General features: G+C 40.5%; 1 protein-coding gene across 1 annotated transcript; it reads right to left on the bottom strand.

Moving 5' to 3' along the window:
• Positions 1–1982: 1982 nt before the first annotated feature.
• LOC118233932 (EH domain-containing protein 3-like) lies at positions 1983–18488 on the bottom strand. The gene is made up of 6 exons (XM_035430098.1): positions 17456–18488; positions 16259–16435; positions 13551–13648; positions 8564–8976; positions 6642–6806; positions 1983–3787 (listed from the first exon to the last, which is right to left on the bottom strand). The coding sequence occupies exons 1-6, from the start codon at positions 17680–17682 to the stop codon at positions 3260–3262; spliced, it is 1608 nt and encodes a 535-aa protein (XP_035285989.1). The 5' UTR covers positions 17683–18488; the 3' UTR covers positions 1983–3259.
• Between the last annotated feature and the right edge of the window lie 279 nt (positions 18489–18767).

Here is an 18767-nt window from a genome sequence, read left to right on the forward strand (position 1 = left end):
CATGGCCTGAAAGGCTGTCGTGCAAGGAAGAAGCCCCTACTCCAAGACCGGCATAAGAAAGCTAGAATTAAGTTTGCTGGTGATCACCATGACAAAAACCTAGCCTTTTGGAGAAGTGTTCTCTGGTCAGATTAAACAAAACTTGTTTGACCATAATGATCAGCGCTGTGTGTGGAGGAAATAGGGTGAGGCTTTTAATCTGAAGAACACCATCCCAACTGTGAAGCATGGGGTGGCAGAATCATGTTGTGGGGGTGTTTTGCTGGAAGTGGGACTGGTGTACTTCAAAAAATAGATGGCATCATGAGGAAGGAGGATTATCTAGAAATACTGAAGCAACACCTCGAGACATTAGCTAGAAAGTTAAAACTTGGTCACAACAGGGTCTTCCAGCAGGACAATGATCCTAAGCACACCTCCAAAGTTGTAACAAAATGGCTTAAAGACAACAAAGTGAAAGTATTGGAGTGGCCATCACAAAGCCCTGACCTGAATCCCATAGAAAATTTGTGGACTGAACTGAAAAAGTGTGTCCAAGCAAGGAGGCCCACAACCCTGACTGAGTTACACCAGTTCTGTCAGGAGGAATGGGCAAAAATTCCAGCAAAGTATTGTGAGAAGCTTGTGGAAGGCTACCCCAAGTGCTTGATTCAAGTTACGCAATTAAAAGGCAATGCCACCAAATACTAACACATAAGTGTATGTAAACATTTGACCCACTGAAAATCTGATGTAGTTCATAAAATATAAAATAAATCTGTCTCTTATCTATTATTTTGAAATGACCTCTTATAGAAATAAAGTAGATACCCTAATTGACTTAACACAGGAAATGTATGATAACATGAAATGTGTGTAGTTGTGAAAATTAAGTTTGAATGTCTATAGCCTAGGTGTATGTAAACTTTTGGCCTCAGATGTATCATGCTCTGTATCTCTAAATGCAACGACACACTGGAATTCAATTTAGACAGTGCACAAATAATTAAGAGTAATTGTCTTTGTGATTCATTTCATAGTTAGACAGGGATACAGTTTTATCAATGTCAATGCCTTTGAATCACTGGATTTAGACACTGTATCAGTTTGCTGTTACTTCCACGAAGCATAACATGAATGAAATATGTCACCTGACTGTTGAAAGATGAATGAATGCTGAGTCACTGTGAAGGCTGATTAGCTGTCCTCACCTGTAAGGTGTCTAGGTTAAGAAGTTGTGTAGGCTTCCCTGAGACAAAAACAGTGTAAAGTGAATTCCCATGTTAAAGCCTGAGAACAACGTAAAACAAAACAAACAAAAAAAAACGTCATTCCAAGTCAGATAGCAATCCATCACACCCATCTGTCACATTATTTTTTAGAAATATACTTTTATCTCTGAGAAATCAAGGTAATTGACTGCACCCAAATTGGACTTTTTAATTGGGTATAATTCATAGTTTATTCTTTAAATATAGTACCCAACATTCAATTTGGACCAAAGTCATTCCTGTTAATGATTATGCAACGACAAGGCCAAATAAATACTCAAAATCCACCCACAGATCCCTTTAACCCCATCCCCATCCCACCCCTAGAGACTGTATATAAAATTAGTTCTTGATGTTCAACAAGTAGTAATGTATTCTCAGCAAATGTGGTACTGTATTTATAGTGTATTATATGAATACTGCCCAATTGAAATATCCAAGTTGGGTGCAGTTAATTATCTTGATTTCTGAGATAAAATTACATGTCTCCAAAATAATGTAACAGGTCCGCAAACCTTATCTATTTATAAATTTAGAATGCATTTCAGAAGAATGTGAGACAGCGGATGTCAAAAATCCACTTTTGTGTGTTTTGACATGGAATGAACCAACAGGTTTCCAGGGGCAGTGCTATTTTATCTTTCGCCTGGCTATTAAATTTGCAGAGTTTCAGCATATGTAAAATATATGCATGCACATGTTAAGCAAATAGAAATGATACTCAATCAGAAACACCATCAATCCTTTTATGATAATCATATCCATATTAGGAATAAAAGAGCATTTCTTAGCATATTTCTTTTTCAATATTTACCCTTTTTCTCCTCAATCAAATCTGCAAGAATATTAAGCTTATTTTCTCTGTACCGTTTCAGCAAAAAAAACAGATGGCTCTGCTGGAGCCTGCAAATTTGTTTTAAATGTTACTTTTAGCCCATAACCAGTACACCAAAAAAATCCATTAATAACCCAAGAATAATTATACCACTCAGATGAGCTTTGAAAGGCAACAGATCACCAATTTGAATGGGTTAATCAGATGTAAAAACAGACAGCCAACAGGGTGCTAGTATCCTAAAGGCTGTCACATGCACCACGTTTAAGAACCACAGATGTAAATAACACTAAACACAGTAATTTTGTATAGATACGAAAGAGATGGCATTTAATATATAATCTATGCTCCTCACAAGAGCATGGTAAGACTGAAAATAACTAAATATATTCATTATATGCTCCTAATTTAATTTATCAGCCTTTACATTGACTATCCATATGCATACTTTTAATTTTATTTATTTCACCTTTATTTCACCAGGCAAGTCATTAAGAACAAATTCTTACAATGGCGGCCTGACAAAAGCCACTTAAGGGAAGGGGAGGTGGGCATACAAAGGCCTCACATGTGCAAAGGATACTTTCAGAAGTTCAGGTTTAAAAAAAGACAACAAAAAAAGACTTGACTACCATCATCTTTTTTCAATAACACAAAAGTCACCAAACAGTGAAATCTCAGGTGATCTTGGCACTAATAGCAAAGTGCAGGGATCCTCATCCTTGGTCAAGAAGAAGCACATGTTATGCAGTTTTTTTTGTTTTTTTTTTTTTACTCAGGATTGATCAAATAATGCAGTAGATTAAACAAATGATTAATTCCCACCTGCTTTCTATGGTCTAAATCGGTTGCTGATTGTAACTTGAAAACCAAAACCAGCTAATGAAATTACAAAATCAAGACCAGTGGTAATTATAAGAATATATTTTAAAAAGAAATCCAATTTCTGAATAATTTTCCCACACGTTATTTCACCTGGAGCGCTAACATAAAATTTGCACAATAACTTCCTTTATCACAACAGATAAGGCTGTCTGGCTAGGAAAAAAACATGAGCAAATACAAAGCATTTATTAAAGGATGAGTTATGATATTTTATTTGGCTCTTTATAATTTTCTGTGAGAATATGACTGTTCTGTCTCACTTTGTCTTTTTGGACAACCGTGCTTCTGATTATTCCAGGCTTTTCTTCTTGGAGGGGGGCAACAGGTGGGGTGGAAGTGTGTCGGGCAGCTCGTGACCCTCCAGCTTGACCTTGATGAGATGGTTGGCAAGGGCAAACTCATCGTCGTCGAGCATGCCATCTCGGTCGATGTCCGCCAGCTTCCAGATCTTGCCCAGCACGGTGTTGGGTAGTTTGGACTTAAGCATCTCCTTCTTAGCATTGGCACCCGTCACCTTGCCATTGATGGGGCAGAGGGTGTAGAATATCTCATCATAGAGGGGCTTGTCACGTGCCACTACCCACATAGGCTCATCGATGCCCTCGCTGGCGCCTTCCCCATAACCATGACCAAATGGCCCATTGACGGTGCCTTCGAAAGCCCCGCCCCTCACTGTCTGACTTGGCTGCTGGGTCTCCTCCTGCCTCACCAGTGCCATCAGCTCAGCAATGTCATGATCCAGCATCTCATCCACTGCGTCCAACAACTTGGGCTTAATGAGTGGGAATTTTGCCAGGTTGTGGGCCTGCAGCTGCTCCTATTTGAGAAGAATGTGTCGTCAGTACTGTGGTGTAGTGGTATGGTCAGTGACACCATGGTTACTGATATGATTCTGGAAAGAACAAAATTACAAATTGCTAGTCTTTGGGTGGGGCTAGAACATTTATTCACCCTGAGATTCTAACCTTCCAAAAGGTAGCTAACAAGTTTGATGTAGACTTAAATAAACCTGTATAATCAATGGACTCAGCTTCACTTTAGTTATTTTCAGTAGAATAAAATGTTCATATAATCAAGAATGTTCATATGCAAGAAATGAGTTTTATTGAGGCATGCTCTACATTGTACTAGGAACATTTAATGTATGCTCAGGTAAAGGCAGAAACCAATCCACATTCCTGACAGTTTTCCGCATGTTACAGTCCAAGAGGGGTCCACTGCAGTCGAGCCACGGCCCAGCAGCTTAAGGAAGCAGGACCTGACTTGGTGTGAGAAACCAATAGAGGGTATGCGCATTGACGTCACTTTCTCACCGGAATACGCCCCCTCAGTCGGGACTGAGTGGCAAAACATGCTGCGACATGGCTAGTTTTAGTAGAGGAAACTGCAAAACCGGGAGTAAAACAAACGATTATCTGCTTAAATTAAAAGCAGTTGACAGTGATCCTTACAACTTACCAAAGAACCAGTGGTCCATGGACATTAAACAAGAAATCGGAGCTATCTTTTTACAGACTGCCGAAAGCTAAAAAAAAGAGAAGCAAATGCATCGCAAATGCATTGTGGGTACGGAGAATGAGAAGGCTACACGCGTGTCCACAATTTTAAATAATATTGATAAAAATGCACTATTCTGCGATGTAAATAAAGTTTTATTAGGCTACTCGCCTAATAGCCTAATTGAACAGAAATGGTTATATCTGATGCTATTGAGTATTTTGTGAATTAACTGCTATATTGTTAATCAAGGAAAATGACTGTAAACAGGTTGAGACCAATAATCAGTTTAAAGGGAATGTTTCCGGACTGTCAATTTATAGCTCTGCAGCTGCTACTGGTAGCTAGTCTTTACATTACATTACAGGCATTTGGCAGACGCTCTTATCCAGAGCGACGTACAACAAAGTGTATAACCATAACCAGGAACAAGTATGACGAAACCCCTAGAGAGAAGTACCGGTCCAAGTGCAGGGAACAACCGCATAGTTCAGCTTGGACCCTGAAGGTTAAACTGATTAACACTAACACAACGAGAACGGCAACAACGCAATCTATGGAAAAAATACAAGCAGTAGTTAAGACAGTTAATGCACCTAAGTCACCTACGAAACAGCTGCCTAGTTACAACCCTAAGCTTACAGTCATTTACAGGGGGGTAGGGAGGGATGGGGAGAGGTGCAGCCTGAAGAGGTGAGTCTTCAGTCGTCGTTTGAAATGGGTCAGTGTCTCAGCTGTTCTGACCTCCACAGGGAGGTCATTCCACCATCGTGGGGCCAGAACAGACAAGAGACGTGTTCTGGAAGTGCAGGTGCGAAGAGGGGGAGGTGCTAGGCGTCCTGAGGTAGCAGAACGGAGGGATCTGGCTGGCATGTAGGGTTTGAATATCTTGTGGAGGTATGCTGGGGCTGATCCCTTGACTGCCTGGTATGCTAGGACCAATGTTTTAAATTTGATGCGAGCTATAACAGGCAGCCAGTGGAGGGTAGTGAGCAGGGGAGTGACGTGGGAGTGTCTGGGGAGGTTGAAGACCAGACGAGCCGCAGCATTCTGAATGAGTTGCAGGGGTCTGGTGGCAGATGCCGGTAGTCCAGCCAGAAGAGAGTCTTACTGTTGTTACCATGATCTTTAATCAGAGCTGAGTTCATATGACCATTTCTGAAGATAACCATACTGGTGAAGAGTTCACCGTTATGGCTCTAAACATTCTCAATGGTAACTGATAACATTATTAGCTTGCCCGATTGCCTGTTAGATTGTTACTTGCATCATGACTCAAGGCAGTCAATACCCTGACTAGGGCAAATATTACTACTGTAATATTAGCTACCAGCATAGAAAATATGCTTCAAGCTGACATTAGAAAGCCGTGTCTGAGCAGCACACAGCACTCCATTTGTCCCTTCATTGTGGTCTGTTCCCTGCTGCTGATTCCGAAGCATAAAAGATGGTATACTGCCTCAAATTAACACCGTGTATCAGCAGGTGTTTAATTATATATGACGTGTTACAAGTAATCTTTGCTTGGCATTTCAAGCACTAATCATGTTTGCCTCTTCACTGAAGTGTAGCAACACCTTCAAACACTTCAATCTGCTTGCCATCATTGTTGTTCTCTGTTATGCATACACATATCCTCTCCCTGACTCTGAGTCAAGATCACCTTTGTCACCACATCCACCCATAGCAGACGCAAACACAGGAAGAATACAAAGTGAGATTGTGTTTTTTTTTTTTGGATTAACGTCATTCTAAAAAAGAGCCAAAAAAACTGGGAATCAATAGAAGGACCAACCCTAACGGGAATGGCAGTGAACCTGAGAAATGGTTGGAGGTTGGCCACTATGATAATGAACCAACACCAATGAACAAAGCATTGCTCTGGAAGGTAACTCCAGAGAGGAAAAGGACTCATAGAGAAGTGTCTTCAGAATTCTAATCAATGGAATCGCGTAGCAAAATATCCATGGTTGAACAAGGAACAAGTGTAAACTATAGCTGGCAAAAGCACACCATATCTAGGAGTTGCCAGAAAAAGCAGCAGAGGTGGGTGGCATTTCTATACCCGTAGGAATAAACGGTTTATGATAATAGCCTGGTCTGAAAATTTATCTCTTCAATCTTGAAATTGTAAAAAAGATGTGTATATTAGCTGAAAGAGCTCTGAGCCTTACCTGCATCCTCCTGAGGTTGGGGAAGTCCCCTGGGGAGAGCTGGCGCTCCCTCTCAATTCGACTATAGATCTCCCCCAGGTTACGGATCAGCTCTCTCTTTCTGTTCTCCTTCCCGAACATGGACGGCATCTCCTTCTTCAGGGAGCTCATAATGTAGGCGTGCACCTGGGAGGGCAGAGTTGATTGTACTGAAGACGGGTACAGATGGACTGTGAGTGAGGGCACTGAGACTGGTGGACAGATAAACCAAACAGACAACACTCTGCAACTCTCCAGATGGGTAATGTTATAGGTGATCATACACCACTGTGTGGGGCAACCAGCCACAATCGGCACTGACACAGAATTAAATTCCAGTGACCATAACACACCATAAGTTTTTCCCTTAAATGTTTTACTTAAGGGATTATTTCCCCTTACCTAAGTGGATCTTGTAAGTGCGTTGCATAAAACCCCTCAAATATTTTCCTTAGGTAAGGGTAATTCTTAAGTATTTTACTGTATATTGGCGTATCACCTTACGGTAAAAACGGGAATCCCCACGTTACCATGGAGATGGCTCGGCTGTCCCTTGTTGAGGAGGTTAAGTTAAACGGATTCACGAGCTACTGTACCTCTAACGGCAATTTTAACAAATAACTAACAGTCTAACTAGTTACCTAATAATAATAACAATAATAATAATAATAATAATAATAATAATAATAATAATAATAATAATCAACTACCTAGCGAACCAAATTTTGAAAGGGACAGTAAACGAAGAAACCCAAATTGGCGTTATTGATGGCACGCACATCGGGGTGCCTGAATCCTGATGTGTGTGCCGTCAATAACGCCACAGATCTGTGGAAAGCCATGATGCCTAAAAAATTCCCTCTTGATGACTTCTTGTTCGGTGTGAGATGGAAATTTCACGGTTCTGTTTTGGCGGCGCCATCATTCATATGTTGAAGTGGGTTGTCCGGCACATTTTCCTCCTCCAGTGGCTCAAAAAACGCTGCCATTTGTTCAGTTTTTTTCGACTTAAGGCAATGTGTTGCTAACCTTAAATTAAACTAAAGGAAATTGTTGTTAAGGTGTTTTATGCAACACTTAACAGATTTTAAGGGATTACACTTAAGGAAAAATGCAATACTTAAGGGAAATCTTAAGGGTTTTCGTCATTTCACTTAAGGGTTTTTTTATGCAACACCCTTAAGTTTAAGGGACATTTAAGGGAAAACTTAAGGGGAAATTTCACTTAAGGTCTTTTATGCAACCGGGCACAGACCTTACAGGATGCCACTACACAGAATACCAGGACCTCAGTAGAACAAGTGACTCAACTGATTTGATAATAGATAAATGAATTAATCTATTTTCATTAATTACTTTTTAATTAAATTTAGAAAGTATTTAGAAAGTACATATTTAATTATTTCAACATTTAACAAACGATAACATCAGTTCTTGGATTGCATGGATGTTTCAGAGGTACTTCACACTTTTATATGGAATGACAATAATGAAAACACAAGATAAATTCTATGCAAAAATTATGTTAACCATGTTTCTCTACAAAACCTTTCATAGACTGTCTCAGAGAGAGTAGCACTTACAATAAGTGTGGAAGTTTCATGTGAAAATTTTGCATCTTAACACTGAAATTAGATTATTATTACTGTTATATAATAATAATAATATTTGAAATATAATTTTAAGGGTTTCATAAAAGTATTTGAAACTGAGGTGGGGCCAGTGTCTTCATTATATTACAGGCATTTAGCAAATGCTCTTATTCAGAGCAACTTATACATAGCATTTACATTGCATCCATTTATACAGATAGATATATACTGAAGCAATGCAGGTTAAGTACCTTGCTCAAGTGTACAACAGCAGTGTCCTACCTGGGATGTCTTCAGGTGGGCAGAACTCACCTTGGCCAGCCGTGCCCTCTTGATGAGGTCATTGAGTTTGCGAAGAGCTGCATTGCGGGGTAGGGACTGGATGTCCTTGAACAGTTCCTGCTCCTCAGCCTCAAACAGCTTGCGGTTGTCTGGAATGAGCAGGGGCCGGGACCAGAAGGAGCCAGTGTAGACACGCACCACCTCGGGAGTGTTGATGATCTTCCCCAGTGACCACATGAGAGCGCCATAGACATGCATTAACTGCTGGGTCTGGATTTGGTCTGCCTTGTTCAGCACCACCCGCATTTTGTCCTCATGGTTCTTCATGGCCCGGATGACCTCGGAGAACTCATCTGAGATGTCTAGTTTGTGGGCGTCAAAGAGCAGGATGATACGGTCTACCCGCTCAGCAAACCACTCCAGTACTGCTGCAAAGTCATAGCCTGGGAATGGGGGGGAGGGGTTGCAAACGGAGAGAAAACAGGAAAATAATGGAAAGGGAGAAAAGCATGTTTTGTATGTTTCTTTCAGTATGTCTTCCGTTAAAAGCATTGATATGACAAAGTGCCAGTCAAGACAAAATAAGATTATAGAAATTTCCATAATTGGAATAATTATTCATTGGAAAAATTAATAATTTGTCATAGTGAAATTAAACCAAAGCACTAATGATTCAAAAATATGAATTGATGAACTGCTACAATGATAAATTTGCAGAACAACCTCTGGAGAAGAATGGGTGAAGGACGATAAAACTTCAGACCTCTCTGAATCGCAAGGAACAATCATGCGAAGGTAGTAAGTGCGGCATCAGCCCCAAGGCATTTATGTCACTGGCATGACAAACCAACATTCGTCACCATAAGAAACAGAGCAACAGCTTTTGAGGTGGGATGACCGCTACTCAGGACTGATTGTTCAGACAGCCCTGCACAGAGGAAGAAGGAAAATGCTAACCCCTGTGATGCACCACACATTATAATATAGCCCAGTGGGCCAAGATTTGCCTTAGTAACAAGGCAAGTCTCTCCATGAAAAATACTTGCGAAGAGAAGGCAGCTCAGAAACCAGTAGTAGTGAGGCAGTTTGGGACCTGTACTTGCAACTAGTTGGAAAAGAACACCTTCTGAGCAGATCAACATATACCAGGGGTTTGTAGTCTAGGCTTTCTATATAGAAACTAGAAAGGGACGAATGTTTGAGAGATCAGCTACTGCAATTTGACTGGCTCTAGCAATTCTGCAGACCCAACTAAACAAGTTCATGATTCATCAGGAAGTCCCTGACCCCGAAAGCTGGAAAAACTCTCTTATCAGTGCCAACCTGGTCAGGCTTATAGGAGCATACAGCTATGGGCCTGTCACGTTAGGCTAGGGGATTTACAACAACCATCACCACTATGTACTGACCAGTACGTAAAATCAATCGGGGTTCAGGTGGTGATTAAATAATAGGCCTCTCATGTAGTAATACAAAAATGTAGCAACAGCACAGAAATACCTTTCCTGAAGTTTCAAGTATATAATTCCTTTTTGGTGGCCCTCCAGCTATCGCTTTCTACAATTTGCATCCCAAATTGAATCCTACGCCTATGCTGACTGTGACTAATGAACTGTTTTTATTAAAAGATTAGGCCAAAATGTCTGTGAATTTATATTTAGCTTATTGTTATTTTGTGTTCCAATAAAAATAATGATACTGAGTACATTTGGGCTTTTGATTAGCGATGTTATACCAGGCTGTGAAGCTTCTCACCTGGAAATAGTTCAGGTTCTGTAACCTTTGTTTGACAAATTGAGGAAAGGATGTCTCTGCACTCTTTATGAAAAATGACGTTGTTACTTTAACATTACTAGCGTATTGTCATGTTTAAACTCAGTGAATGAGACAATCTCTCAATTTTAAACAAATTGGCACGTTATTATCTTGGCCCACCCAATTAAATTCTGCTGCCCCTACTGATTTACATGGAAATCAACAGGGACTAGAGTCTTCAAGCTGAAGTCAAATTGTAGTCCATCAGGGTACTTTAGACTGAACAATATATGATTATTCACATTAATATTCAAGCAGAATGCAGGTATTAAGTGTAACAATGATCTTTGAGGAGTGACCTAGCTGGTCAGCTACCTCGTCTATTTTAGTCATGTAATAAAATGTAAATGAATGGTAAATAGACTGCATTTATATAGCGCTTTTATCCAAAGCGCTTTACAATTGATGCCTCTCATTCACACACACTCACACACCAACCAATCAGCTCGTTGGGAGCAATTAGGGGTTAGGTGTCTTGCTCAGGGACACTTCGACACGCCCAGGGCGGGGGATCGAACCAGCAACTCTCCGACCTCCTGAGCTATGATGGTATGAACAAATTTATTAAGTTATTCAATCTGGAAATGTAAGCAACAAATGTCAAAACTGCTTCACAAATATGCAAATTAAGGCCATCATATGGAACCAGGGCTAATGTTATCTAAATATAATTCACAAAACTGATTTAATGTCATGTTTGCATTGTAATCAGAATGTGGTCTCCTGCAGCAATACTCCAAGAACTGCAGAGTGAAAAAAAGTGTCAGCTGGCTACATCCATTTCAGAGTACATGGCTGCTAATCTGCAGACTCTCAGACTGAGGGGCAATTTTGCATTAACGGGAGATGTTTTTCCAGACTGGGGTGGGGGGATAAAATGTGGGGAATAGCAACTGTCGACCGGAGAGTGGTGGGGGGACGGTTGGCAATTGTAGAGTAACTGAGAAATAGCTGCATTTATATTACAGTCTAAGGCTGCATTCACACCAGATCAGTTTGCCGCAGGGTTGTGCGGCAAAAACGGCAGTCTTCCCATTCATTTGAATGGGGGTAGTGCGTTTAGGCTGCGGCAGTGGGGACCGCATGGGGTGCCGAAAAAAAAACGCAGCGGCCTGCAGCAAGAAAGTTGAACCAGAATCAACTTTTGCTGGAACGCAACCCGACGTCACGCTGCAGTGGCCAATCACGTAAGTTGTTTAAATTACCATGTAGCAGTCCGCTGTTTACCGAGCAACTGTCAGATGAATTACTGACGCGATTCATTTCCTAAGATTTGATTTTATTATCGTCATCGTGATTTGACAGTACCGGTAATGGGACAATAATTACTAGCTAAATATCAATTCCGAACATTGGAATTAAGCTGTATAAAAGATTCGCTATTTAGCAGTCCTTGCATGTTAATTTATTGTACCTAGCACTATGTTTTTCATGAACCAAACGATGATACTCTCCCAGTTGTGTCCTCGCTTGGTTTATTTCGTGTACCCAGCTTCGACGTCTGCGTCTGGTTGGCAGTCTACGCTGCAAAATAACAATAGCAAGAAGCTTCCTTCGGTTTGCATTTTTGCCCATTTTTTTTTTGAGTTAGCGGACAGTAAATGGGGGGGGGGGTTAAAGTTCACAATACAACATCACACAAATGGGCCATGCAGTGACACGCCCACACCGCCGCACAACCCTGCATTGCCTGATTTGGTGTGAATGCAGCCTAATGGAGCAATATCTATCATACTTTCCAATTTGCTGTTGCAAGACAGATGTGAACTTTAAACAAACAATCTGCAAGACAGCCAGCACACACTGTGAATACTATGAGATCTCTCTGCTCCAAGACCCAAATGAAAGCAGGTGACTTTAATGTCCCATGAAACGAACCAGCGGAGGGCGCTCTGGTCCAGGCCACATGCCATCACCGTCATTAATCCTCCTGCTGTTCCCAGGGCGAGAGAAAGACAGACTGTAGTATCTAAATTCACCTCTGAGCTAATAACAGCATGAGCTGGCTTCTTCATATCAGATTTTTACATGTGTGGAAAACATTTTCATGACACCCTTGCTTTTGCCTGGAACAATGAGCAGGAGATCAAATATGTTTACATTTAAATGAGTTGTTCTGTGATAAAGTAAAATTTAGGGGAATTATTAAGCTGGATGTATCAACCTACTAAAAAGCAATGTAAAATGCCTTATAACTTGGCCTGTGCTCTGTATGTCTGATTCAACACATATTTATGGTATTCATTTCCAAATTCTTATACTGATGCATGCTTAAATTTACTTAGCATGGTAAAGTATGACTAATACAAAGGACGTTAGACAGCTGCAATAGTTGTGTCATATCCTCAACAATTATTCAGTGTGTTTTGCCAACTACGGGAGAATCCAAATCTTTAGTATCCAAACTGCATGAAACTTTTCATAAAATCTGCAACCAATTTTATAATTTGAATAAATGCCATAAATCTTTGACTAGAATTCTGTATCTTTTCTTTCTTTATTCTCCTAAAAGCCTCAAGGGACAGACGTGTTGTAACTAGCACAACAAAGGAACACTGGCTGCAGCACATTAGATAACTGTGGATTCAATAGATCACAGTGCAAATAAGTTTGTCCAATTAAATACACAAATACTAATAAAAGGAAGAAATAGGAGTCCTGTCTGAGGTCAATGTCTCCCACTGTACTGCATCCTGGACGCTGTGCCCTTATACATCAGGGCCCAACACTGCCAAATTAGGTGGTGATGCAACTACTAATGCCTGAACAGCCAGATCCAGCACATGAAATGCACACTCATAGCATGTTGTTACTGTAGGAACCAGGGACATATAGGGGCAAACGTGCTCATGTTACATTATATACATTTAGCTGACACTCATTCAGAGGATGAAGCAAATAAATCCATTCAAATATAGGCTATAGTATCTTTGCATTTGGAAATAACTCTCAGGTCAAACTATAGGTACTTACTTCAGTTGTTGTTTCTGACTTAGCAGAAGATAACTGTTGTGCTGTATCCTTGTAGGTACAAATATTACCCTATGTTTTCCCTGGTGACTTAGGGGTGTGATTCAGGCACAATGCCTTCCCCAAAGCCCCTCCCCCTCCCACAGCATAGCTGCTGCTTCATTCATGTCTATTCTGAGTAATAAATTCCCAAGGGCCTTTGCAGTCATAGGAAAATGACATGGTAGCATACCCCTGCTGATCCTCTGCTTTTCTCCAGATAAGATCCCCGGAGTGTCAATCACGCTGATGCTCTCCAGCACAGGGTTGGGCAACTGAGCGCATACAAGCCTGCAGCACACAGTGGAATGGGACAGAAAAGGATCACTAACACCTTTCACATGTCCATACATGGGCAGAAAGATCAGCTTTCATATGACTGCCCCACACTACCACGGGCCAGCCAAAAATGGCCTACAAAAAACTGTTTCAGACATTGACATTTTTGGGCTTACTATCTCAGGTTACAGTCCAGCATGCAGTGGTTCTCTTCTGATGTAAAGCGATTTTACCAATGGACATGGGGCTAACTATAAGTGGGCAACATATCCAATGAGCAGCAGGACTGGACTGACATGATAAAACCAGTGACCAATGAAAGGGGCTGTAGGAAGAGGGCCCCTTGCCAAGACCCCAGCAGTGTCTGCAAGTAACTCTTGGGCCCCATAAATGCTCTTATTCTGGTGTCATATGGGGGGGGCTATTTATTGTCTTTGGTATTCAGTTTAACTGCATTCACATTTGACCATAACCCTGAATTTAGAATTTAAGTAAATGACCCCAAAACATTTATTGCCTCATAGATCGTAGAACATGTTCAATTGTGTGATAAATAAAACATTTTGTTATTAAATGTTAAGGATAAAAAGAAAAGTGGACTTGACTGAATTTCAAGTTTGTCCAGAGAAAAAAGGACACCGTGAAAAAATAAAAAAGCTGTGACTCATATTTCTGCCAGCACATAGGACATTGTCATGGGCTCATCACATTGAGTGTGACAGAGGAATGAAAGCTGTCTCCACTGATGGAAGCCAAGAGGAGCTCGGGGTTCTTCTATTTCTGGGTTTGCTCTATGACTTAACATTAAATCTATTAATAAAATTCTCATAATGAGGGCCTCCACTGATATTTCAGTATGTTGAACCAGAATATTGCCACGCAAGAATTTCAGTTAGATGTTACTGTTTATTTCATATAAGAGATACAAATATTTGCAAACAATTTTATAATCTGTGTGACATTGGAAGCCATCACCTACCTTAACATTGAGCTCGGAGGGGAAAGTTTTACTGATATCCAGCTAGTTTTTAAACTGATGATTGTCATCCTTTGTTTTCTCAAGATATTAAATTTCAGCTTGTTCAATAATATCAAATATCTTTTACACTGTCATCTATATTTTTGTAAAGCCCTACATTTATATACCTAATTTAGCAGACCCCACCAAAAGCCTTCAAGGACATAGCACTAAATTATTCTGCCTCTAAGTTTATAGAGCCACCTGCCTGCATTACAGGAACGCACATCCTAAACTCCCACAGAAAAACAGAACATATTAAACTATAAAACTACTTGATAACTCCATTGCTGTTACACAATTCAGACAATATTTTCTGCCATGAACTAAAATCTCCTAAGCACATGTGGAGCATGCCAGCACAGTTTGATGAAATGTTGGATTCAGGACACTTTCACAAACCTGTCAAACCTGTCTGGATAACACTACGGCAAATGACATTACAGGCATTTAGCAGACGCTCTTATACAGAGAAACTTACAAGTTTTTGCATAGCATTTAAATTGCATCAATTTATACAGCTGGATTTATATTCTAAAGCAAGTTAAGTACCTTGCTCAAAGGTACACTGCTGGATATATATATATATACATACAGCTAGACATATACTGAAGCAATTTAAGTACCTTGCTCAAGGGTACAACAGCAGTAGCAGTACATATTCATCTGTAAATATATCCAGCAGTGTCCTACCCAAGAATAGAACCTGTGACCTTTAGGCTACACTAGTGCCCTGATCCACAAGTACCTCAGGATTGAATTATACAAAAACACATGAATTCATTAATATCTCAACCGTGAATTTTGAAGCCATTTTGTGCTTTAAAAAAGTAAGTTGCTAACAAGTTTCTATTTTGAAACTACAACGTTTATGGCGTACAGGCGGGCTAGTATGGAAACTTCAGAGGTGGATAGCAGAAAGATACTGTTGTTGTTGTTTTAATCTAGCAACTTGTAAGCAACTCACTTTTTTAAAGCACAAAATGGCTACAAAATTCACGGCTTAGATATTAATGGGTGTAACTTCTCTGGTAGAACACAACAGGAAACTCTCTTAGGCTTTCATTAACCACAGACCTTTTTTTCTCAAGAAATCAAAATCCCTATGTGGAAAAAGGTATTGGAAATCTGCCGAGGGAACCTATGGCAGATGAAACTTCCAGGGTAGCCAACAAAAAGGCACCATTGCTATAACACTGAACACAAAATACAAAACAAAAACTCAACCAAACAAAAGCAACAACACTTTGTGGCCATGGTCCAGCATCATGAAGCAGGATAGTTAGCTGGATAACTGCACTGATTTAAAAAGTAATCCTGCTTCATGACAGATGCCCCAGGTGTTTTAGAGCAGTTCCTAAACTATGGGTTGAGATGCACAGATGGATCACAATGCGGTGGTTGAGACAGATCACAAGATTTATGTGGAAAAGCACACTGTATTTACCGCATCAACATAAATGCATGCTAATCACTACACTGCTGATGTTTTTTTAACTCCGAACTTGACCATGATGCACATTTTCAAATAGAGCAGGTCACAAAAAAACAGCACTGACACACTTTCAGGTTCTGAAAGTTTGGGAACCTCGGTCTTTGAGTACCTGTTGAGGAAAGCATTCCCAAAGGCACTGAGTTTCCTGAAGGGTTTCCTTGGGTCCACCACCAGGGCGTTTCCTGGGATCAGCCCCTCCAGGTCCCCATGCATCACTGCAGTGAAGGAGTCCGTTGTGGGTTCTGGCCCAATCCGCATCCCCGGGAAGTCCTCCTCAAGGAGGTATCTGGACACACACAATGCATGTGAGTGTCAAGTCTCAAACTGCCTATCATGTCTTAAACTGGATTTCAAGGGCATGCCCATGCTGGCAATCATCGCCAAAAAACTGCCAATAGAACACCTCACAATGAACACCTACCACAGGAGGATTCAATATTGCCCTTGGAGACCTGCCAGGTGTTATTTTTATTATATTATTCCTCAGTACTTAGATTACATAAGTTATCCCACGGAACTTGGATTCCGGAGTCTGAATTAGTTGTTGAAACAAAAACCAGCACACCCCACAATTATCCAAGGGCAAAAGTGAACACCATTTAAGGGTGGGTGATTTGATGATTTTATGTAACTGGTACAATAAGCTTAGATGAAGTGGACTGTGGCTCATTTGCTCACAGAGCAGGTGTCGCTCAACAATTTCAACAATGAGTTCTGGGTTTTGTTGTTGCTCAGCATTTAATTGTTCAATTTAAGAAGTTGATTAAGAAGTTGATGTTTACTGCACCGCACCTGCCAGGTGTTTTCAGTATTCATGAAATACTGAAAACACATTAAATTGGATATTATCATTTGGATTTAACTTTATTGGACAAAAACCTGGGTAGTGTCAAAACATTTACCAAGCATGCTAACTCCTAAATCCCGTTTAATGAAATACCTGTTGATTGGTCAACAGGTGGTACAGTTGGAGTTTCCCTGTTCAAGCATTCTTTGGGAGGAGCCTCCTAGCTCCTCGCAGCTGCTTCAAGGAGCAGTTAACGGAATGTCCTTAAAGATGGCATACTTTCATCGATTTTCATGCCAGTCGAGGATCGAAGAGACCAGGGGCTCATTTCAATCGCACATTTTATCTGTCCGTGTCAAAATAGGCAAAATAGAACTTCCTTGGTATTTTGAAATTATATTAACGTTATGTTTCATGTGAGAAGAAAATTGTAGATGTTTAATTTTTAGGCGAATCTACAGTAAATTAATAATTTGTATTTCCCCAATGTATAAGGAGTGCCATTGTATCTCTACTTACCTGATAAACGTAGTCTTTCCGGTGGAATACTGTCCCACGAGAAGTACCATGGGCTTGTTATCGAAATCTGCATCTTCTAAGGCGGGCGAGTGGAAATCCTGGAATTTGTATTGCTCTTCCAGAGGCAACAGCTTCGTTTTGTACAACTTCTTGAGTCCATCACTGACTGTCTGAAAAAGCTCAGGATCCCTCTTCCTCCTGTCATCGGTACCCAACCAGCTGAACATAAGGCATTTTCAATTTTTTTTTTACTTTAAGGAGACGCGTCCGCTTTGGCTACCTTCTCTGTATTATTACTGCTAACCAGTAAGCATGCAGCGAGTGCTACAGTTAGACAGAGTAGTCGATTTCCGTTTCGCTAGCTGTCCAGCTAGATAATCTATTTTACGCAAGCTGACCACAATTAACACATTTTCACGGAAAGCAGTTTATTTCCAGGTATGCTATTAGGCTAAGCTAGCTAACCTAATAAGCTACACAGTTATGTTAGTTGCAAAACCAGAAATTTTACCAAGTAGCCTAGACATATTTTCTGAGGTTAAGCAAGCACGCCCCTTCCAATGTGCCAGACTGTTCACAGGCTACTTCAGCGGTTACTGTAGCGCTAGCAACATATTTGGCAAACTGGTTAGTCTAACGTTAATGGTTAGGCGTGCACGTTTTCAAACACACAGTTTCATGGACAATGTTACCATGAATCCCAAACATGCATGCCCAGTATCTATAGTCGCCATTAAATAGACAATTAGCCAAATCGTCTTACATTGGAATGTTGAAACGAGTCCCAGTTCGTTTTAATCGCTAACTCCTCAAAATACCAATTACGACAACCGTTATGGAATGAAACGCATAAACTCCAACGTGTTACAGTCACTGCTGTCTCTCGATCCGTTGCATTTTAGGTGCGAATGCCACTCAAAAACAGTTACCGCTGCACGTTTCATTCCAAGGCAGCTCTGCATGTAAATTGACACCTGTCTTTAAAAGTCATGGCAAGGTCCCACATGGCACGCCACTGGACAAAAATCTGTGAGGACAGCTCTACATTTTTGTGGAAGGGCGTGGCCTGAGAGATCAAAAACATAAGTAACTATAGAAATTGAATAAAAAACATAACCACGAAAGATTTACTGTTTTATCAATGAAGCCACATAAGGTTTACTCCCATGTTGTGTTGTTACAAGGGGAAAAAATTATGATAGCCCAATATAAATGTGTGAATAGAAGTTTGTTAAAACTTGCAGTTTCTGGGCCGTTGTTCAGTCTTCAGATGAAAACAAGTAAGAAGCTGCAGTTCACCAAGGAAAGAAAG

The sequence above is a fragment of the Anguilla anguilla genome, chromosome 1, assembly GCF_013347855.1.
Source record: "Anguilla anguilla isolate fAngAng1 chromosome 1, fAngAng1.pri, whole genome shotgun sequence".
Classification (NCBI taxonomy): domain Eukaryota; kingdom Metazoa; phylum Chordata; class Actinopteri; order Anguilliformes; family Anguillidae; genus Anguilla; species Anguilla anguilla.

Excerpts from the sequence above, each read along its gene's own strand:
- LOC118233932 (XM_035430098.1), bottom strand. The coding sequence starts at position 17,682 with ATGTTCAGCTGGTTGGGTACCGATGACAGGAGGAAGAGGGATCCTGAG. Across the intron at positions 16,436-17,455 it reads GGAAAGACTACGTTTATCAG|ATACCTCCTTGAGGAGGACT; the intron begins GTAAGTAGAGAT and ends GTGTGTGTCCAG. Across the intron at positions 6,807-8,563 it reads AGAGGGCACGGCTGGCCAAG|GTGCACGCCTACATTATGAG; the intron begins GTGAGTTCTGCC and ends CTGCCCTCCCAG.